The 23,522-nt window shown below is 35.2% G+C and overlaps 1 protein-coding gene across 8 annotated transcripts in view; it reads left to right on the forward strand.

The window, feature by feature from the left end:
• Positions 1-23,522, forward strand: part of CNKSR2 (connector enhancer of kinase suppressor of Ras 2) — a 286,492-nt gene that overhangs the window by 111,195 nt on the left and 151,775 nt on the right. For all 8 annotated transcript variants that reach the window (XM_027963027.2, XM_027963028.2, XM_027963029.2 and 5 more), the window contains exons 5-6: positions 3,965-4,006; positions 18,280-18,399. In XM_027963027.2, coding sequence (XP_027818828.1) covers positions 3,965-4,006; positions 18,280-18,399 — 162 coding nt within the window. The remainder of the gene's footprint in view (positions 1-3,964; positions 4,007-18,279; positions 18,400-23,522) is intronic.

The raw sequence follows: 23,522 nt of genomic DNA on the forward strand, positions 1-23,522 counted from the left end.
GATGAATGCCTATCTTCTTAAACTGTGCTTCTCTAAGCCATGTTTTATTCATCTTTATATTCTTAAAACAGATGATTAATATTTGCTGAATCAAGAGCTATACAGATAAATAGCTGTATACATCTATCATACATTATCCAATTAGTTTAATATGTTCAATATTATTAAACTTCATTATAGTTATCCTCTTAGATACTCAAACTGCTCCATCTCTGCCCAGGGAGAATTCTCTTCATATTGACTTCTGAATCCTACTGACACAGTCCTTGTAATCTTTAATAGCTTCTTTCTATTTTGTGTCATAACATAATTCATGCTCCTCTTGTACAATTCCTATCCCAGTTTGGTATTAGCCATTTTCCAAGAAAGCCTGTGAAATGGTATTTGAATACCACCAATTGTGGAGGGTTCATTTACTACTAAATTGGTCATTGTTTCTATGCTTTTTCAGTGGACAGAGCTAAGAGAAACATACATACATATATACATACATAATACATCAAGAGACTCTTTAAAGGTTTTTACTGATCTTCTTGTGTATGTGTCTTGCTTTCTCCTGTGCTAAAATTACTTACCAGTGTCACCAAGAGTGATAAAATGTTCAAATCAGTTCAGTTTTTCAGTTCAGTCGCTCAATCCTGTCTGACTCCATGCGACCCCATGAACTACAGCACACCAGGCCTCCCTGTCCATCACCAACTCCTGGAGCCCACCCAAACTCATGTCCATTGAGTCGGTGATGCCATCCAACCATCTCATCCTCTGTTGTCCCCTTCTCCTCCTGCCCTCAATCTTTCCCAGCATCAGGGTCTTTACAAATGAGTCAGCTCTTCGCATCAGGGGGCTAAAGAATTGGAGTTTCAGCTTCAGCATCAGTCCTTCCAATGAATACCCAGGACTGATCTTCTTTAGGATGGACTGGTTGGATCTCCTTGCAGTCCAAGGGACTCTCAAGAGTCTTCTCCAATACCACAGTTCATAAACATCAATTTTTCGGCACAGGTTTCTTTATAGTCCAACTCTCACATCCATATATGACGACTGGAAAAACCATAGCCTTGACTAGATAGACCTTTGTTGGCAAAGTAATGTCTCTGCTTTTTAATATGTTGTATGGGTTAGTCATAGCTTTTCTTCCAAGGAGTAAGCGTCTTTTAATTTCATGGCTGCAGTCACCATCTGCAGTGATTTTGGAGACCCCCAAAATAAAGTCAGCCACTGTTTCCCCATCCAATTGCCATGAAATGATGGAACCAGATGCCATGATCTTAGTTCTCTGTGTGTTGAGCTTTAAGCCAACTTTTTCACTCTCCTCTTTCACTTTCTTCAAGAGGCTCTTTAGTTCTTCTTCACTTTCTGCCATAAGGGTGGTGTCATCTGCATTTCTGAGGTTATTGATGTTTCTCCCAGCAATCTTGATTCCAACTTGTGCTTCCTCCAGCCCAGCATTTCTCATGATGTACTCTGAATATAAGTTGAATAAGTAGAGTGACAATATACCGCCTTGACGTACTCCTTTTCGTATTTGGATCCAGTCTGTTGCTCCATGTCCAGTTCTAACTGTTGCTTTCTGACCTGCATACAGGTTTCTCAAGAGGCAGATCAGGTGGTCTGGTATTCCCATCTCTTTCAGAATTTTCCACAGTTTATTATGATCCACACAGTCAAAGGCTTTGGCATAGTCAATAAAGCAGAAATAGATGTTTTTCTGGAACTCTCTTGCTTTTTCGATGATCCAGCAGGTTTTGGCAATTTGATCTCTGGTTCCTCTGCCTTTTCTAAAACCAGCTTGAATATCTGGAAGTTCACAGTTCACGAATTTTGAGCATTACTTTACTGACATGTGAGATGAGTGTAATTGTGCAGTAGTTTGAACATTCTTTGTCATTTCCTTTCTTTGGGATTGGAATGAAAACTGACCTTTTCCAGTCCTGTGGCCACTGCTGAGTTTTCCAAATTTGCTGACATACTGAGTGCAGCACTTTCACAGCATCATCTTTTAGGATTTGAAACAGCTCAACTGGAATTCCATCACCTGCACTAGCTTTGTTTATAGTGATGCTTCCTAAGGCCCACTTGACTACTGTCATGTAATTGTTCACTTGCTTTATCCTGTAAGACACACATAGCAGTTTCAATAACTTACATAGTTAGTTTCAGTAACAAACTAACAACACTACTACCAACAATGTGGTTACTGAAAATAGTATAAGTGAAAATAGTAAAAATCGCTCAGTCATGTCCAACTCTTTGCAACCCCATGGACTATACTGTCCAAGCCTGGAAATAGTATAAGATTTTCTTTAACAATTCTTTTTTTATATCATACTAGGGATGTACAAATAAAGTATATTGTTAAGAACCTTGAAATAGTTATTCTCTGTGTGATTATTCTCTCACAACAGAATATACATTTAAATCATATTTACTTTTTTTCCTTGATAAGAATCCTTTTGAATTGTGAACATTTAATCCATATTGATTCTAGGAAGGTAGGTAATTAATGAAACTTGCATCCATTGCAGCTGAAGCTAGCTATAGAGGCAGCATGGGGAAACTGGGCAACTTCCCAGCTTTTCCCAAGTTATCTCTTCCCAGTGTAATTGTGTTTGAAGTTAATTATGTAAAATTGGACTCTTCCAAATTCCGATGTAAGTACACAAGCACTTTCCAAATATAAATGTTTTATCTACACCTTGCCTCCTCTGTACACATAATTCATTCATACTTAGTAAAGAATTGACTTTATATGATTATATAGACATAGATGTGATTGTTTGTAACAGACCTTTCCTTTGGCACAGGAGCCCTTCTGAATGGCAAGACCCAGTCCTTAAGTATTTCTATTAGTTTGTGAAACGAATTAGACCAAATTTAATGTTAAAAAAAATTAGCCCCCAAAAGAATATGTGCTTCTTCTAGCAAGATATTGTGGTGAAATGGTGTTACCAAAAGCTATGTTGAACAAGATTCCTTTTTGTCATAATTAAATTCCGGGGGAAAAGTGAAATGGATTCTCATTCCTTGAAATATGCAATACTTTGGAATATATATATATTTTTTCAAAATTATCTAGCCAAATAATAATCAGTTAACTTTATATCTTGAGGTAAAAGTTATTCATTTAAAATTCTTAAATCATGCAGAGCACGATAATTCATAGTTAAAATGTACTCATCATTTACTGTATGTCAGATAGTGCTGAGCCACTTATTTCATTTCCTCATTTGATTCTCACACATTGCTATTGGTTTACTGCTATTATCATGCAGTAAATTTTATAAATTCCTTGAGTAAACTGTACCATAGAAACACAGAGTTTCTAAGCAATGATCACTTTGCTATATTACTGTTTATGATAAGTCTAGCAGTTGCAGCTAAAAAGACAGTGGAGAATTTTTTTAAATAATTTTTTGTAATTTCAGAGACAAATTGAGGGAAGAACTATAAACTTAATATTCATTGGTAGCATACATTAATTTTAATTGCATAATACAAATGTTTAATATAATATATTTTTGAGATTGTTTATATGACTATTGAAATTAATGTTAATATTTTTTCTTAATGTTCCAATATATAATAAATAAGTATTTGAAATGTTGGACATATTTCAGCAAGATACATTTATTATATGTATAAGTTTAGACAAGAAATGATTATAGTAATTTTTCCATTAGTTGCTTTTACATCTATTTAATGTATATTGTCCTTTATTATGTGTGTTTAAAGTTAGTAAAATTAGAAAACACAGTTAAACAAAAATTAAAATAACCCTATAACTGACCATCAGAGCAAATCAGTGTGAATGTTTTAGTATACAGTATTCCAGGCATTTTCCCATACTAACTGCTGTTTTTGCTTGAGTTTCAAGACTTTTTCAAATTGTAGTACAGTTCCTAAGAAAGTGTTTTAAAAGGAATGTTTAATTTTTTTAAATTAATGTATGTGTTTCTTTTTTCAGGATTGTACTGTCTATGAAACAGAGAATAAAATTCTTCATGTGGTAAGTATACTTGGATTTATTTTCACCTTTGTTGCAAAGTATGTATTCCTTTGCTTAACTAGTTATTAAGTAAAAAGCTACAGCCTGTGAAATAGTGAGCCCTGTATATTTTATAGGGAAAGTACAAAAGAATCAAAACATAAGTTGTATTAGTTATAATCATTCTTTTTTAACTTAATAGAAAAATATTATACAGTGGTTTAAGACTATAGTATGTAGCAAGGTTAAAATGCCATAAAATAAAGAATCTAGAGAAAAGGAAATTTGAATTAAGAATTTTTCACTCTTGATCTGTGACAAAAGGAGATCAGAGAAAAATGTTTGGTTTTATAATAGAGATGATCCACCTCTGTTGTCATTTGGATGAAATACTTCATAAAATGATCAAACTGCCTTTACTCTGATTCTGTATTCACCAACCTTCTAAATTTTAATTTGGCCATATTTATTGAATCAGCTAATGACTTTGCATATGTTTTATCTTATTACTAAAAATGTTGAGTATGAGTACATTATACTTGGTAAAAAGGCATCTTAATGAAGTCTGCTGTTTTTCTTTGTAAATCCATTTCTTGGTTGATGCTCATCTGCCCTAATAACTTCACCTCTATTAGAAATGAGTGACAACATAAATAACATTGAAGAAGTTTAGAAATGAATGTAGTATAATATTTACTTTGATTATTTTCCATTTCAGCTAGTGAGAATTTAAAGATTTTGTCTGATAATGATTGGGGCTTCCCAAGTAGTAGTAGTAGTGTTAATTGCTCAGTCCTGTCCGACTTTTTGCAGCCCCATTGACTGTAGCCTGCCAGGCCCTTCTGTCCATGGAATTCCCCAGATAAGGATACTGGAGTGGATAGCCATTCCCTTCTCCAGGGAATCTTCCCCACCCAGGGATCCAACCAAGGTGTCACAGTGGTAAAGAATCCACCTGCCAACGCAGGAGACACAAGAGACGTGGGTTCGATCCCTGGTTCGGGAAGATTTCCTGAGGTAGGAAATGGCAACTCACTTCAGTATTCTTACCTGGAAAGTCCCATGGACACAGCTGAGTGACTGAGAATGTATGCTGATAATGTTTGAGACAGAGATTGGCATTAACCAATCAATTCACCTCAGAAAGCACTTGTATTTTCATGTTACTATTCTACCTCCTGTCTTGGCCTTTTTATGCAAGAATGGCCCAGCCTTCACTAGAAGATTGTATACTTGTATATTGCTTTTCTCACAATAAGAATTATTTTTTTTTAAGAAAATAACAAAATGTGTAGTGTACCACTTGGTATATGATGCTGGAATACTTTATTTTTATCTTTTTTTTTTTTTGACACAAAGTTAACTTTACAATGGAATACTTTCTTTAAAATTTCAGAGAAGTCTCTTTCTGAGTTTCCTGTAATATAGAAAGACATCAAACATTTCTCACTCTTTTGGAGACTGAGCAATCCAGGATCAGGGTACCAGCAGATTTAGTATCTAGTGAGGGTCTGTTTCCTGATTCATAGAGGATCCTGTTATAGTGGTAGAGGCAAGGGAATTCTCTGGAGTTTCTTTCGTAAGGACTCTAATCCCATTCAAGAGGGCTCTAAACCAATGATCTAATTACCTCTCAAAGCCTCCACATCTAGATACCATCATATTGGGGGTTAGGTTTCAGTACATGAATTTCGGAGGAATACGTACTTTAAGTCTGTAACAGATGGTGAGGAATAAAAAAGTATATGAGTTCTAATTACTATTTTTAAATGAAAAATTTTAATGATAAATCAAAAAATAATACAAATATCATTGAACTTATGTTTTAAAGAGACAAGCTCTGTTATTTCTAAATTGAACCACAAAGACTACCATTACTTTCCAGTGGCAGTTATCCTCAGAAAACAAGGATTTCCTGTAAAACTAATGAAATACAAATTTTCATCTGTAGATTCGTAAACATGAACACACAAATTTATATAGTAGCACACTAAAAATATCCAAATGGTACTTAGAATCTGATGTAATGAGAATGGACATACCTTGCCGCTAGGCATGTAAGTTCATAAAACCTTTTTTAGTTAATTTTAAGACTCAAAAACATTAATACTAACATTTATGTAGTGTTTAAAATATGCCTCAGGCACTATTTTAAATGCTCTGTATCAACTAACTCCTTTAATCCTCATAGCAACCTTATGAGGTGGTTATTATTAGTGTCATCTCTATTTTACAGTTGAGGAAACTGAAGCACTAAGAGGTTAGACAACTTTCCCCAAGTGACATAGTTGAAATGAATTTAAGACAGAATTTTAACTCAGGCATTCTGGCCCCAGAGTCTGTATTCCTATACAGAGTCTAGTCTAAAAATAAATTCTAAAACACAATAGCATTTTCTATGGAAAGTGTTTATAGCAGCATTATATGTAATAATGAAAAATGGGCAATAATAGGTTAATGCTTCAGTACACTATGGTGCATTCAAAGGATGAAATATTTATTCATACTATTTGAAGTTGTATTTGTGAATATATGATTTATGAATAAATTTTCCTTAAATTTTATGAATATACCAAAAATATCTTTTGACAATATTCATGGAAAGATTCTAAATGATAATGTTAACTAAAATCCAGACTGAAAGCATTATAAACACAGAATAAATCACCATTGAAAATTGAAATAAAAATATTCTTTATTAATTTGAAATAGAAAATATTCTTTATTAATATTTGCTTATTTATTTGATAAAATAATAGCTGATTTTTGTATTTTTTTCAAATGTCATCCCAAGTTCCTTCAGTTAGTGTTACTTTTATAATTAAGTAAGTATTTATTTATAATCCTGATGGCCTTTAATGGATAATTTTATTATCTGTGTTGTGAGATTGTCAAAAGTGTTTTGGACAACCCTTCGCCTAGATTTCCTATTCACCTTTTTATCCTTAAAATTGGAGAGAGTTGTTTATATTTAAAATGATAAAGTAATAGACTCTGAAGACCAAAAAGCTGGATAGAAAAGAGCATTGGTTGGTTTCAGTGGTAGACAGAGCTATCTTTTATTCAGTGAGACTGAATAAAAGGAGATGGGACAGCTTGGATTTCCTTGGAATTTTGCCATTAAATATAGTGATATAGATAGCAGAGTGCAACCATAAAGGACAAAAGGAAATGTAGGTATTGGTGTACTATATATCTGAGTGATTGTCACCTGATGATAAAGAGTAATTTATTTCACCCCTCTTGATTTGATCTTTACCTCTCAGTGAGGCTTTGTCCCTAGGCACACATTTCCTGGCATGTTGGAGCCCATCTGTTTTTTCTCTGCACGAATCCTTGTTTCATACAGTAAGTCAGTTGCAGGGAATCTGGAAATCTCTTCAGTTTTGTGCCCTACTTTCTCCTCACTCCCACCTTTCACTATAATCTATAAAAACTGGAGAGTATTTCTGAGAAGCCATTTCAGACCTTGTCCTTTAGCAGACTTATTTTGCTTGTCACAGCTCTGCTTCTCTCCTTGGTGAGCTGGGAACACATGTCAGCTTTGATAAACTCATGAAAATCCCAGGCCAGGCATTGATTGTTAGTCACATTGTTTAAATCAGATTGTACTGAGCTCAAATACACCTTTTACATTAACCAGAAGTGTGGTCTTATATATCGCACTTGCTTTGTACTAGCATTTTATTGCACCCATCTTTTTTATAAAGATGAGAGGAATAAATAAAGTAAATGCCTATTTATCATTTTAGTGTTAACACTATCTTTTCATTGTATAGTACTTTACAGTTTACAAGGCATTGTTATGAATGCTGTCTCTTCTCTCTCCTCTCTTTTCTCTCCAAGCTAATTTTTTTTTCATTTCTTATTTAAGTTTGATCATGAATTAGGCTTATTTTGGCCTGTTAACTATTTGTTTTATTTCACAAATATTTTGTGCGTATTTTATTCCTTCCTTTAAATTTATGCATTGTTTACCCCTAAACTCCATTTGAAGTGATATTACTGTCCCTTCTCTGCTGTCTAGACTAAAATGGCTAAAACTGAATAGAACCAACAGTCAGGTTAAGAGAAGAGCCTGGAGGAGAAAATTAAAAGCTCATTTTAGACTTTGCCCACCATCTATAGCATGTCATTTATCTAAGCATAGTTTCCTTATAATCTCCCCAAACCTTGCAGATGTCAGTACTAGTGCAGCAGCATGCTCCATAATAAAATAAAAGTCATCGTATTAATATTTTATTTTTAGAGATTTCTTCAAAACAGTGACAGTCTAATGACTTTATAAAAATAGTTTTATATTGGGTCCCTGATGCTGTAAAATGGCAGCTTTCCCAATTATAGACTCTTCTCTTAAATCTGTGATCCTGAGCCATTGCAAACTGAATGTTTTTGTATGGTTGACATTGTGGTTGTAACTGGAGCATTTAAACATACAATTTATGGTCAATCTCATTAAAACATGAATTCTAATACTGGTTTTGTAGATAGAAAGCATTAAGATGCTTCTTTATTTTGAAAGTTAATGTGACCCTTCCATTTTGGCCCACTTCACTATCTTTGTGGTCACCCTAAAAAAGCACATTAACTCTATTACTGAAATAGGCATTGATTTCTTGAGTGTTGTAGTAGATTATCTCCAGCTTTTGGCACTTTGGTGCTTTATAAATTATTTTAACTATAAAATTAAATTCTCCACAGCTGATGTCCCATGTAGGAATGAAGAAATCTAGTTAGAATATGAAGGAGTTAGAAGATATTATTAGTCTTTTATGGGGCAAAAAAAAAAAAATGTGTATATACTAATGGGAGTGTGACCACACATAAAAAATTAAAATGATTTGTATTCAGTGTCTCTTTAGTTTGTCTTTATGATTTGGATACACAGTATGTAAGTTGGTATATTTATGGATGTTTTTGCTAACATCACATTTGCTGAATGCATTATGCATTGTAAAATGCTTTCATATTCAGATTGACTCTGAATATACAATCCTCTCTATCAAAGAGTATTTGTTTCAGTTGTTAAGTCAAGTGAGGCTAAATAATGTAGTAGAAAGAGCAGCAATTTGAGAGTTAAAAAGATTTTATGTCCTGACCCCATTCTGGCACTTACTAGTTATGAACAAACTAAATTAGCCTTTCAGATTAAGTTGGGGTAGTGGAGTGTTTGATTTCAAAGATCTAAATGCCATAAATCTTTGGTGACTCACAAACTCAGTAAAAAACAATATGGCCACATAAAGAGATGATTGAAGGACTGTCTTAATCTAAGATCATTCTTTATGTGATCAAAGACACTATGTTTTTTTAAAAAAAACTATAGTTATTGTCACTGTAAATGTAAAGATTTCTTCAAAAAGATAATTGAATCCATCTGGAGACAGAAATTACACGGTAGCTTAAACAAGGGAAGTTTAATCTAAATAATTATTAAACGGTGGTGGAAGAATACCGCTAAAGCATGCCCTAGGACTAAGACAGAGTACCCAAGGAAGGACAGCTTGTAAGTGGACACCGTTCCTCCATGCTGAGGGTCAGAGCTCATTAGAACAATCACATTGCGGCTTCACCGCGTTGCCTAACCAGAGCTGGTCCAGACAAGCAGGAAACAACCTTCCAGGATACAGGCAAGTGATGCTGGTAAGAGTCCTCACAGAGGGAGTGGGAAGCTGCTGCTGTGAGTGTGACGCTGACAGGGCTATAGCATGGTGGTCGGTGAGCCCACACTGAGGCTATGAGGTCACTGAGGGACTACATAGTCTGGGCATCATGGATGTCCCCTCACACTTCTGCTAATGGACTTTGTACCAGAAGCAAATAAAACAAAACACTGCACAAAGGAAAGAAGAAAAGCTTCCCTCTCCTTTCCCTATCCCTCCAGCACCCTCTGCTGATACAAACTTAACATTGTCCTTACTGTAGAGCACAAAGGTCCTGCCTGTTCCTAGAGCAAACACTGAAGGGTGAATTTGGAGCTGAGAGCCCGTGAACTAATAACTTGTCCAATGTGATTAACTTTTCTCCATAAAATCACATATGGCAACTTTGAACTTCTCTACTAAAAGTAAAGACATTGGTCCCAGGTTTCTGCTATTTGTTCCCCATTTGTCCGTAAACTGTATATCTAGTGCCTGGATTTTCCAGAAGCCCATCCAAACATAATGAACTGTTTCACTCTTGCTATTTGACTCTGAAATAAAATGAAATCGTCTTCTTAATAACCTACATCTTGCTTGAACCACTGGTATTTCCAGACTCTTGTTAATCTTTAGCCTGGAAAGTAGTGTGCATTCTAATGAGTACCCCTCTCATCTGCCTGAGAACTCCCTATAAGCCTGTTGGCTCTACTTTCTGCTTCAGAGAGAGAAGGTAAATAGGATGGAGATTTTCCCAGATTCAGTTCTGGTTTCCATCTGACTGTTTCCCTATCAGAAAACAAAAGAACAATGGAGGCTCATGTCCCAGCTTTAATTCAGACCAGGATGCCTCAGGAAAGTAGTTGTACTGATGCTGAAGCTGCTATACTTTGGCCACTTGATACAAAGGGCCAGCTCATTAGAAAAGACCCTGATACTGAAAAGATTGAGGGCAGGATGAGAAGTGGGCAACAGAGGATGAGACGATTGGATGGCATCATCGATTCAATGAATATGAGCTTGAGCAAACTCCAGGAGACAGTGGAGGACAAGGAAGCCTTGCATGCTGCAATTCATGGGGTTGCAAAGAATCGGACAGACCACTTAATGACTGAATAACAACAGGATGCCTCATGAAAGTAATTGGAAGTAAGTTGGAAGTATCATGGATCCACTTCTTGCTCATCAAAGTAGGTGTACGTTTGGGACTGAGGTTTTCTCACTGGTTGGTACTGACCTCATCATTCTTTGATGATTATTATTTTAAAGTATTATTCCTCTCTGCCATCAGGAACACAAGGACAACATGGTTAATGTCAGTGATACTAAGAACAAGCCAAATACATCACCAGAAACACTGTCTCAGTTTAACAAATCCTTAAAAGTAGCAGTGACATTTAAATCATATAACAGATACTCAGTGCTTTTTGAATGAATGAATGGCTTAATAAAACAGTGGTGGTGGTGATTTCTTTACATTTTGCCAATAGTTTTGTTGTGTTTTTCCCCCACCATCAGTCTGAAACCTAAAGGGATTGGAGAGTTTTCTAGGTCTTTTTGGAAAAAAGTTCATATGACCTTTATTGTTTATTTGTAAATACAGTTGCTTTCTGAAGCTCTATGAGACTCTTAATCTTTGTTATATACAAATATAATTTTTATATTGGTTTAAAATTGAAATTTTATTCTATTGTATTAGTTTTTAAAGTTTAAAAAAGATTTCTCGAACAGTTCTTTTTACTCATATGAGTAAGAAATTCTTCCTATGTTGGGGAATGTGTCTGTATGTGAGACAGCAAAAGAAACACAGATGTATTAATACTTCTTAATATCAATTTAAATTAATTGTTCACTCCTGTTTTAATTTTTATTCTATATTAGAGTATAGTTGATTTATGGGCTTCCCTTGTCGCTCAGCTGTAAAAGAATCCACCTGCAGTGTGGGATACCTAGAGAATTCCATCAACAGTATAGTCCATGGGGTTGCAAAGAATCGGACATGACTGAGCAACTTTCACTTCACTTCATAGTTGATTTACAATGTATTAATTTCAGGTGTATAAAAAAGTGATTCAGTTATACATATATGTATTCTTTTTCAGAGTCTTTTCCTATTTAGGTTATTATAAAATACTGAGTAGAGTTCCCTGTGCTGTAGAGTAGGTTGGTGTGTGCTAAGTCACTTCGGTCGTATCCGACTATTTGTGACCCTATGGACTTTGTGACCTACCAGGCTCCTCTGTCCATGGGATTCTCCAAGCAAGAGTACTGAAGTGGTTTACCATTCCCTCCTCCAAGGGATCTTCCCAACCCAGGGATCAAAACTGCATCTTTTAACTCTCCTGCATTGACAGGCAGGATCTTTACCACTAGTGCCTCCTGGGAAGCCCAAAGTAGGTTTAGGGAGCCATTGTAAGTGCACAGTTGCTAACTCAGCATAGATCTGGCAAGTACTATAAACACTGTATTTCTGAATGAAGCTTATATAATTTAGAGTTTTCACTATTTAATATTGGACTAAATTTGTACTATTTTATAAAAACAAAGCCTCTCGTTTACCAATTATATTGGAAATATACTAAATTGGCAGTTACGTGATTTATAATACTGCTACTAAGTTGTTTCAGTCATGTCTGACTCTGTGTGACCCCATAGATGGCAGCCCACCAGGCTTCCCGTCCCTGGGATTCTCCAGGCAATAACACTGGAGTGGGGTGCCATTTCCTTCTCCGTAATAATACTGAGGTATAATAATATATAAACCAAACAAAATAAAAATATGCTTTGTCCTCTAGACTATTTTAGTTGAAACATTATTTATATATCAATAACTTTTAATATGTATATATTATTTATCAAAACTAAACTTTTGTTAATGTTTTTCATATTATTGATAAGAAACCTGAATTATTTTTGCTGTCCTTAAATTGTAGCTTTCACATCATTTTTCCCATCTTAAAATACATATTCATCTGTTTATTGTTTCCTCATTTTATCTTAGTTTTACACTGTTGTCCCTTTTATATATGTGTATACCTGAAAGTAGAAATTTCCTTGTATAAATCCTTTTGTTAAACTTCTGAACCTGAGGTTCTTTTCTATGTGAAATGAATTTCTTATTTTGAAATATGAAGATAATTTCCATTCATTTCCTCCAGTATACTCAGAAGAATAACTATCCAGTATTCTACTTATTTAGAAAAGCATAAATAAAAATACTTTAAGTAGCTTAATCATGTCTGGCTGAATATGCTCCCAGGCTAAGAGGCTGACTTAAAACTTTTTACTTACTCCTTCCCTATTCACTGTTGTTTGCACTTAGAATGCTTTCTCCATTTTCTTTTAAAAATACTATAGTTTATTTCACATATTAATCTAAAAAGTGTCTGACAGGTTCAGTGATAATGAAAGAATGCTCATCAGAGATACTGAAATAATGCTCTGTTAGTGGTTAGTATATTATTGTAAGATTGCTGTTTTTCGAATCTTCACAGTGGCTGAAACATTGCTTTTATGACTTTTTAAAAACCACTATTTTATACTAAACGTGCTATGTTCAGATATTTTTTTCCCCTAAGAACTTTTAGATTTGGGTGAACCAGCCATACATTATATGAAAACCTATATAAAATATACTATGTGTATAGGATAGAGGATGAAAAGGCCCTATTTCTTCCTGAAAATATACTCTATGATTATATTATTTCAAATTTGAAATTTGTATAAATAACTGGAGAGGAAAAAAATGCTAATACCATTAAATCCAGCCCATGACACTCTTCTGTTTTAAAAGTTTCTTAAATACTAGCTAACCATATCTGTTAACTGTTATTCAGTCACTAATCTTTTCTCACCATTTTGCATAGTATAAACAGAATCCAGAGGATCAGTTATAATACTCATTGCCATGTTATGTTTCCTTTATACTAAAGACATATTTTACTAGGCTTTAATTTAAAATTTCAAAAATTGTTTCTATTTTTAGAACTAAAGATAAATAGAATTTAAAATTCTTTGATATAAATATTGCAAAAATAGTGAAAGAATCTCCTTTATGCAAGTGGCTACAGTTATCTTCTAACTAGAATAGAGTTGTCTTTTTTGTTGCTAAAATTGCAAGTTTTCCCGGAGAGCTGCTTCTTTCATACTCCCAAGTCTACTAGTTCTTATCTAAACTGCATTATAAATTGCAAGAACACTTGTAGGCACACCTTACATTTCATTATACTATGTAGTTTAAACATGTTATATAACGTCCCTTTAATACTAACATAGATTTTAAACAATAAAAAATTAAACTAATCAACAAATGGAGATTTAAGGATTGAAGAGATGGTAAGCATAATGATTAAGAAGTCAGATTGTTTTGTTGCCAAGACAGTGACTTTATTTAGCCTTGCTTTCTCATCTGCTGCTGCTGCTGCTGCTAAGTCACTTTAGTTGTGTCCGACTCTCTGCAACCCCATAGACAGCAGCCCACTAAGCTCCTCCGTCCCTGGGATTCTCCAGGCAAGAATACTGGAGTGGGTTGCCATTTCCTTCTCCAATGCATGAAAGTGAAAAGTGAAAGTGAAGTCACTCAGTGGTGTCTGACTCTTCAAGACCCCATGGACTGCAGCCTACCAGGCTCCTCCGCCCATGGGATTTTCCAGGCAAGAGTACTGGAGTGGGGTGCCATTGCCTTCTCCATTCTCATCTACTAAACTGACTATAATAATAACTACTTCAGAAAGTTGTTAAAAAGATGCATGAAATAATGAGGTATTTAGCGTTGTGTAGCACACATGGTAGGTACTCTGTAGTGTTGATGTTAACTTTTAATAATAAAGAATGTATTTTCTTAGTATATTATAGTTAATTTTCTTTCTCTGGGATACACTATTAGGTAGCAATAGATAATACTGTGTGTTAATATGATGGCATAATATTATAATTTCACTGAAGGGAAAAATTAACTTTTTACAAGGACGTGTAGGGCATCATGGTAAGTGACATAAGTCAGACTGAGAAAGACAAATACTTTAGATGTCACTTATATGTGGAATCTAAAATCTACAACAGACTAGTGTCAACTGAATAAAATGCAAAACCTAAAAGTTGAGAATTATGGTTTATTTGGTAGGCTGTCTGAGAACTCAAGTCCTATAAGCAGCCTCTCAAATAGTTCTGAGGAACAGCTCCCAAGAGGTTAGGGAGTAACCAGGGTATATATGGGTTTTTGCAACAAAGACTAGGGAACATCAAAAGATCACTGTCAATGAAAGAAAACCAAATATCTCAAGTTAACGAAATTAGTACTTGCCCATGTATGGGAAGATGCAGGAGTCTGGTTCACTGAAATTAATTCTTTTGATACACACCTTAGCCAGCACCCTCTTCTTTCTCATTCTCAGTCTCCTCGGGGTGCACCTTTGAGGGTGGCTGCAGTGGCTAAGGGCTTGGTGGTCTCTGCATCCTTTGTTTGTGGATATGGCAGACAGTATTTTTTCATTCATACTACTGAATATAACAAAAAAGAAACCAAATCACAGAACAAAGTAGTGGTTACCACTGTGGGAGGGAAGAGAAATCTAGGGGTGGAGAGTGGGAGATACAAAGTGTTAGGTGTAAAATAGGCTCAAGGATGTGTGGTACAATGTGGGGAATCTAGCCAATATTCTATAATAACTGTAAGTGGAAAATGACCCTTAAAAATTATTTTAAAAAAAGAAAAAGAAGTTCTAAACCCTACTTCAAATTCAGTAAATATTTAAAAAATAAATAAAAATACTAACTTCCTTGGAACTTTTCTGTAGTACCCTTAATGTGGTTTCCTGCAGTGGCTTGGTGTATGATACAGTAATGAGTGTAGAATTAGCATATGAAACCAAGCCATTTTGTATCCCTTCTAACTGGCTTATTGAAGCAAGTGCCAAATGCTACAATATAAAGATTCTAGTAGGTTATCTCTCAAATAGGGAGCAAGGTTCTAGCCAAGTTTCTTTTCTAAGTCTTTCTATTATTTTTTCCAAAGTTTTTAATCTGTTAAATCCTGATAGCTTTGCTAGTAAAGTCAATGTTTTATTCATCTTTCATATTTCCAGCAGACCTAGAACATAGCAGGCATTTGACAAATAAAATTACTCAGTAGAGAAATCTGAAAAAATGATTTGCAACTTAATATGGTAGATTTAATTGTGTTTTTTTTTTTTTTGTAAAAATACCTACAGTGTAGTTTTTCTTCTTTTCCTCCTACTCCACTTCTGAGTGCTTCCAGTACTTGAATAGGAGAGCTACTGTTGCCCATTACTAGTGTGTTATATGAGGCCTTGAGTGTTGCAGTACACACATGTTGAGCCATTTTTATATATTCTTTACCTTCCTATTTATTTTCAGATTATCATGCAATTCAAGTATTCTGTATAGAAACCCTTCATATTAACATTGTTATCCATCCTGCCCCCCACCACTCTTGAGATAGAGAGAAAATAAGAATGAAAATGAAACCACTTAAGAAAGGAAAGGAACAGTTAAAAGATTTAAATCTGCCCCAGTTGCTTTTCTTCCCATCAAACAGTAGCAATTTGAACCGTAGACATTTTTGTAAAGGGCTGCCATTCTGTCTTTTTCCTCCTGGCTGCTGATGAATATTTTCAAAAGAAATTTAAAAAACACAAAAACTACCGTCCCAGGATGGGCCAGTGCAAAGTGAAAATATGAAGCTCCTTGTTCAAAAAGAATTAAGAATGCCAAAATGGCACCAGCAGAGTGTAATACTAAATGCAGGCCCTTGTGCACAAGTCATATGCCTATGATGTTCACCCTGTGCAGTTCCCTATAGTTCTGAGAGATAGTCTTCCTGTTCTCACTTTGCTTAGCAGCTTCAGGGTAAATACCTACACGGTATCTCTTGAAAGCATTGAAACTTGAACATCAGAGAGAGTAAAGAGGTTTGAACTTCCCATTATGACCATGCACTATGATTACTGGTCATTGTAACATCATTAGCAAGGCCATGGAGTTAAGAATAATAAGATAATTCATCCCATGAGTGAGAACCAAGCCCTTTGAGCTTACAGAAAGCAACAAGGGAAGAATAAACATTTATTTGATGTCTTCTTTGGATAGAAACCGTATTAGACTTTTAAAATATATATTCATTATACTGATTTGTCATGTAAAACATATAAAATAATTTTTTATTACCTCATTTTCTACATGTGTAAACTGAACTTCAAGGATATAAGATAACTTGCTCACAGACACACAGCAAGTAGCTGGCAGTGTGGTGATTGCCCACATCTCTTCATACCAAGCTGATGCTTTCCATGCTGTCCATGGTCTGTCCTTAGGGGTTGATAGCCACAGTAAACGTGCAGCCATGAAAAGCAGATGCAAAGGGCAGGGCTGCAATAAGGGGGAGAAATTTAGCCAGGCAGTTTCTGTGGGGTGAGAAAGCTGAACCAAGCAGAGACCAAGGTCATGGACCGTGTAGAGAATGCAGCAAATAAAGAGCCCTGAGGGAACTGACCCCCTTAAGTAGAGTAATGAAGTGGTCACAGAACAAATATAACATGTTGGATAGAAGGTATGAATAGATTTATCCTAATTTAAGCACTAATTTTGTGTCCTCAGTCAACAACAACAAATGTTCTAGGATCTGTCTCCCAAGGGTAGGGGAGGAAGAGAAGTCAGAGATGAGTAGAACGTAGTCCCAGCCTTAGAGGGCTTCTGAATGAAGCTATACAGTTTCGGACAGTTCATAGAATGTTGAGAAAGCAGGTTTGAGGGAGTGCCAAACTTTGCCTGGAGGAAGGGGGAACTTTGCAGAAAGGTAACCTTGAGAAGAAAAATCTAGACAAATGAGAGGGAGGAGTTCACCAAGCAGATTTGTGAGATTCGTTTTCCCTGGATTTTGGCTGGATTTTTTTTTTTTAACTTTTCTGATCATAAAGTAGAAAACCTTCAAGGTCTTTGAAGTTGTTGAATTCTCTTCCATCCAGTGGCTGGTATCAAGAAGTGTTCAGGTTATTAAGATTGTTTTGATACAATCATTTCATTTTAGATCTGATGAATCAAATAATAGAAACAAAACATAACCATAACTTTCTTGAATATTTTTATGTATGCATTCATGCTAAGTCACTTCAATCAAGTCCGACTCTTTGCAATCCCATGGACTGTAGCCCACCTGGCTTCCCTGTCCATGCGATTCTCCAAGCAAGAATACTGGAGTGGGTTGCCATTTCCTTCTCCAGGAGATCTTCCAATTTTGATGTGTAGTTCTTATATTTATTGGGGTCTGCTCTGGTGGCTCAGAGGTTAAAGGGTCTGCCTGCAATGCGGGAGACCTGGGTTCAATCCCTGGGTCTGGAAGATCCCCTGGAGAAGAAAGTGGCAACCCACCCCAGTATTCTTGCCTGGAGAATCCCACAGGGTCGCAAAGAGTCGGATACGACTGAGCGACTTCACTTTCTTATATTTATAGTTTAGACATAGATGTGTTTTGTGTGTGTGTATTTCTTAACCTGAATATCTTTTTAATTCAGATATTATAAAATAAAATGCCAAGTACCTTCTTCTATTTTTTCTTTTTCCTTGTAAAAGATATTACAATAAAAAAGTGATTTATTTACAACATGTGTTGACCATAATTTTTTATTTGTTTGTTTTCAGTGTAAAACTCTTTCTGGAGTCTGTGACCACATCATATCCCTGTCATCAGATCCTCTAGTTTCACAGTCTGCCCACCTTGAAGTGATTCAGCTGGCAAACATCAAACCAAGTGAAGGGCTGGTAAGAGAAACCATGTTTATCAAAGCTACCATCCATCAACAGCTAATAGTATGGGTGGGCAGCCCCCAAATATGAGAATTCATTAATTTTAACAGAATGAATAGGTTTTGTTTTTTTTTTCTCCCCTAGAGGAAGGAATTGAAGTGGTGGGAGTTAGTCATGATAAAAAGTTTTATAAAGATAAAATGAGAGAAAATTTAAAATAGTGATTTCTGAATTAGCCTGTTTACTTCAGTAAATAAATTAGCTTTAGTTACATTTTTAACCCTTATCAAAGTTCCTTGCTGCTGCTGCTAAGTCACTTCAGTCGTGTCCAACTCTGTGCGACCCCAGAGACGGCAGCCCACCAGGCTCCCCCGTCCTTGGGATTCTCCAGGCAGGAACACTGGAGTGGGTTGCCAATTCCTTCTTCAATGCATGAAAATGAAAAATGAAAGGGAAGTCGCTCAGTTGGGTCCAACCCTCAGCAACCCCATGGACTGCAACCTTCCAGGCTCCTCCGTCCATGGGATTTTCCAGGCAAGAGTACTGGAGTGGGGTGCCATTGCCTTCTCCATCAAAGTTCCTTAGATTTACAGGAAATTTAAGAATTTCATAATAAAAACTGCAGTGTTACCTGCTGATGTAAATGGGTGTTTTGTTTATTTTGCTTTTGTTTGTTCGTTTTAATAGGTCTCTCTTCCCTTAGATTGTATAGGCTAAATAAACCCAATATTCTTTATAATTCACATCTTTTCTTTCTTTTAAGGGTAAGTAAGCAGGTAGATATCACTAAAACTAGGCTAACATCTATGAGATGTATTTTTTATTATGTCATAATAAAGATAATCTTCTATATTTTGTTCACCTGATTAAAAATTTTATTGATTCTAAATTTAACCCAAGGGATACCTTGTCTTTTAATGAGCCTCTAGAAGGAAAGCATATAATATTACTATTAATAAGTGAGAGATGAAAAAAAAAAAAAAACAGGAAACTGACTGGAGAACATCTTGCCTACCACACAACTATTTCATGATAGTTTGATGCTACCTTGTTTCTACTCTCCCTATAGGTGAATTTTCCAAGAACACTAATAAGGATATTTTAGAAAATAGAAATCTTAAAAACTACTGTTAACAGTGTAATTCAGATAATATATTCTTATAGATTCCTGTGCAGGTTTAACTTTTTACGTGACCTTCCTTCTTCGATTGAATGTATGTGTGTGGTATATGTGTAAATGTGTATATATATGTGTGTGTGTGTGCGTGTGTGTGTATATATATATATAGAACGGTTTCTGGGAGCAACACCTTCATTGGTCACCAGTGATTTTTTTGGCTTAAAGTCCTGTTTTCTATAGAACGACTTTTCTCTGGATGCTTAACAAATTACTTTTGAGTAATCATAGTTCCCTGTCTTTTTGTGGCTTGTATCTGTATTTTCCTGGAAAGATGGAAATTAGCATCTCAAATATAGCCAAAGTATGTCATCATTGTAACCTATAAGTGTTATTAGCTATATTTTTATTAGTTTTAGAATTTATCTTAATGTTTATAAACTTATTTGAAGTAATATTTATGATTTTAATTCTTACTTCCTTTTAGTTATGTTTTACAAAGTCCGATTTTATTTAAAGCATCTTTCTACCCGTAGTATTAAAGATTTTCCTTCTTTAAAATCTCCCCTTTTAGTAGTTCTGAAGGAAAGAAAGTTCTTTAAGCGTGCTTTGCACTGTGAGAAATTATGAACTGCTACTATGTAATGTTAGAGTAGGAGACAGAAAATCTGGATACAAATCACTTCCATAAAATAGAGCTGTGAGTGGGATATGGGAGAGGTGAGGAAGTAAATTAAACCTCCTTGGCTGTGATATTTTCATCTGTAGAATGTGAGGGGCAGGAAGGGATGGACTGCTGCTGCTGCTGCTAAGTCGCTTCAGTCGTGTCTGACTCTGTGCGACCCCGTAGAAGGCAGCCCACCAGGCTCCCCCGTCCCTGGGACTCTCCAGGCAAGAACACCAGAGTGGGTTGCCATTTCCTTCTCCAATGCATGAAAGTGAAAAATGAAAGGGAAGTCGCTCAGTCGTATCCAACTCTTCGTGACCCCATGGACTGCAGCCTGCCAGACTCCTCCATCCATGGGATTTTCCAGGCAAGAGTGCTAAGGGATGGACTAGATCCTCTTTAAAGCTCCCTGTAGCTCTATGAATTTGCAGTTCTGAGGACAGTATTGTCCTGAGAAAAAAAGCCTGAATATTCCCTCTAATTTCCACTGAAATAATGAGGTGAAAATAACCATGTGAAGTGAGTCAACACATTGCTCATTTATGGACTTGATGAAACCTTGATTTTTATTTTCAAAAGACCCCCTGGACAGGGGTCTTTTATTTTTTTAATTTCAAGTATGTAGAGCTGGATGTGCTCTTTGGAATAGTCATGAACTTAAAATGCCAAGAACCAGGTTCAGTTATTCTGAAAGAGAGCTGGTAGAGAAAAGGAAGGAGTGAGTACCTACCATTAACCAGGTATCATCCTCACAACTCTGTAGAGTAGGTATTAATGAGAAAATGGTATCATAGATCCTCACCAGTTTGCCGTGTATGACATTAACGTAACATACAATAGAGGCAGAGATTAAATCCAGGTAAATCTAAATGAGGTGCAATTTACCAAAGTTTGTTCCATTATCCCACAGTTAAACTTGGGGTGGCTAAAAGGAGGTACGAGAAGTTCAGGAGGATGACTTTAAAATTAGAACTACTTAGAGGAATCCATTTAAAAGGGTAATCCAAACCATTTCATTGGGAAAATATTTCCAAGGGACAAAAAGAAAAAGCTAACATATTGAATATTAATAAAAGGGGTTATGTGAAAAACCATTTCATGTGATTCATGTTAAAGGGGAGATGACTGAATAAAAATCTTATGTAACTTTACTCAAGGTATCATTTTAAAAATCAATATGCATGTAAGAATTAAAGATTTTAAAATTTAAAAAAAAATAAAATAAAATAATAAAAAAAAAATAAATCACTTGATTTAAGTTTAGTCACATTTGAAATAGATTTGAGGATTTGGGTGACATTTAGCATGAGCTTAGCCATAGAAGTGTTTAAATGAAGGAAAGGAACAGAAAAACATGAGAGAATACCAAGCTTTAATGAAGTTTAATCAGTTTAAAACATCTGCAGATGATCTTCTGCCTCTTTCAAAGCAGAACATCCCTCATAGGTAAAAGGTAACGGGCTTTATTCTTGCACTGATAAACTAGATAGATTGTTCATCAACTTTCTACCTAAGTAGTCAAAGTAGTCCTAGGATTTCTTAGTTTTGAGAGTCCTGAACATTATAAGGAATAGTGGGCATTGTGCTTAGTAATAGTTAAAATATATCAAGCTAGCTTCTAAAATGCTTTTAAATAACAATAATTAGCAAAAAGTTAAAGAAAGGAAAATGAGAACTATTAGAACATATCAAAACTAGATCAGAGCCAAGAGATGGGAAAGAATAGAGAGGAAAGGGCTTAGGGAGCAACCTTGAGAAAGCCTCTTTGCTTTAGAGAGTTCTTTTGCTGTTTAGGCACTTGGACTCGCTCCTAAAATGCTTTATTCCATTGACTTGACTGTGAGGTTGCTTTGGCTCCATTGGTTAACCGCCATTTGAAGATAGTAAAGCAAATGTCATTTTGGTAAGCTGAACAGAAGACAGGGAGCTGTTGGAGTCAGCTCCAGAATTAATTAATTGCTTTAAAAGAAAAAAGGAAGGAAGGAAGAATGAAGATTTTGATGAAATGGAAAACCAGATTTGTCTCAGTCCCAAAAAAAGGATCATTTGAATTACATGTCCTTCTGCTGTTTGACCCTTTCTGAGAGGTGACCAAGTGATCAGATGTATTTCTGTGAACTCTTCATTATTCAGAAGATGATTAGTTTGAAACGCATCCAAGTAACTTGTTTCTTCTCTTACTTTCTGTTTGTGCCTGACTTTTGACCATTTTCCTTGTTAGTACCACCAGAAAGATGAAAAAGCTGAAGAAGTCAGTCTTGATTATGAAAAGCAGTTACAATGAATGGTTTGTTGCATAAAACAAAATATCTTCATTCTATGTGGCATTTTAAAAATATGTTTTATTTGTTTTATTGCTCATAACTATGAAGTTGCTAAAACTGAACTCTGTATACATAGCTAGATCCTTATTTATTTAAGCATTTAAAAATATACTTTGTCCATCTGAAAAAAATTAGCTTTAATATAAATTACACATTTAATTATATATAATGATGAAATCCTCTTCCTATAACTAATTGATAACTTGCTTTAGTTTACAATTGCCATTTTAAAAGTTCCTGGTATGTGTAGTAATTGCATACAGATTTCATTTCCTGAGTCATAACTAGATTATGTCCATGAGTTCTTATTATCCTGATGAATATAATGATTTTTCTAAATATTTATTTTAGGAGACCAGACTTTCTTTATGACATAATCATTTAAGAAATTATATAGAGCTCTTATCAAACACCTTAATTCATAATCAGTAATGCACTGTTGAAAGAAGTGTGGAGAGAAATATAATCAACTTTTACTTGCAGTTGTCAGAAGAGGTAGGTGATTAAAATAAATTTGTAAAAGGTCAAACCCAGTTATTCTTTTATAACCACATTGAACTTAGTATATGTGTGCTAGAGAGGTCTTCATCTTTTTAGAATGGATGTTAAACAGTGACTGTTTGACTCAGTATCTACAATTCCCAAATATTCTGTTCTAATAAGGAAAGTGAAGGTAGACAACCCTTCTGTTAATAAATCTGTAAATTAGGAGCCTCATGGTTGAGAATATTGTCTGGGCTCAAAACACAGCTTCACCTCCTTTGGCAGACCTGCCCAGTCTATCAGTAACTCAGTTTCCTTATTCCTGAAACAGAGAGAATCATAGTGTGTACCACACAGACCATTGTAAATAAATGTCAAACACTAACACAATCCTTAGCAGATTGTAACAAGTAGCTGTTAGTGATGATAGTGATAGATAATGTTGAGTGATGATTGTTGTGTATGTCCAAGTTATATATTGCTATATTGTTTTATTTCACTGTTTTTTTTTCCACTTAATCCTCTCACAATCCTTCTATGTAAAAAA

Source organism: Ovis aries, chromosome X (genome assembly GCF_016772045.2).
Source record: "Ovis aries strain OAR_USU_Benz2616 breed Rambouillet chromosome X, ARS-UI_Ramb_v3.0, whole genome shotgun sequence".
Taxonomy (NCBI): Eukaryota; Metazoa; Chordata; class Mammalia; order Artiodactyla; family Bovidae; genus Ovis; species Ovis aries.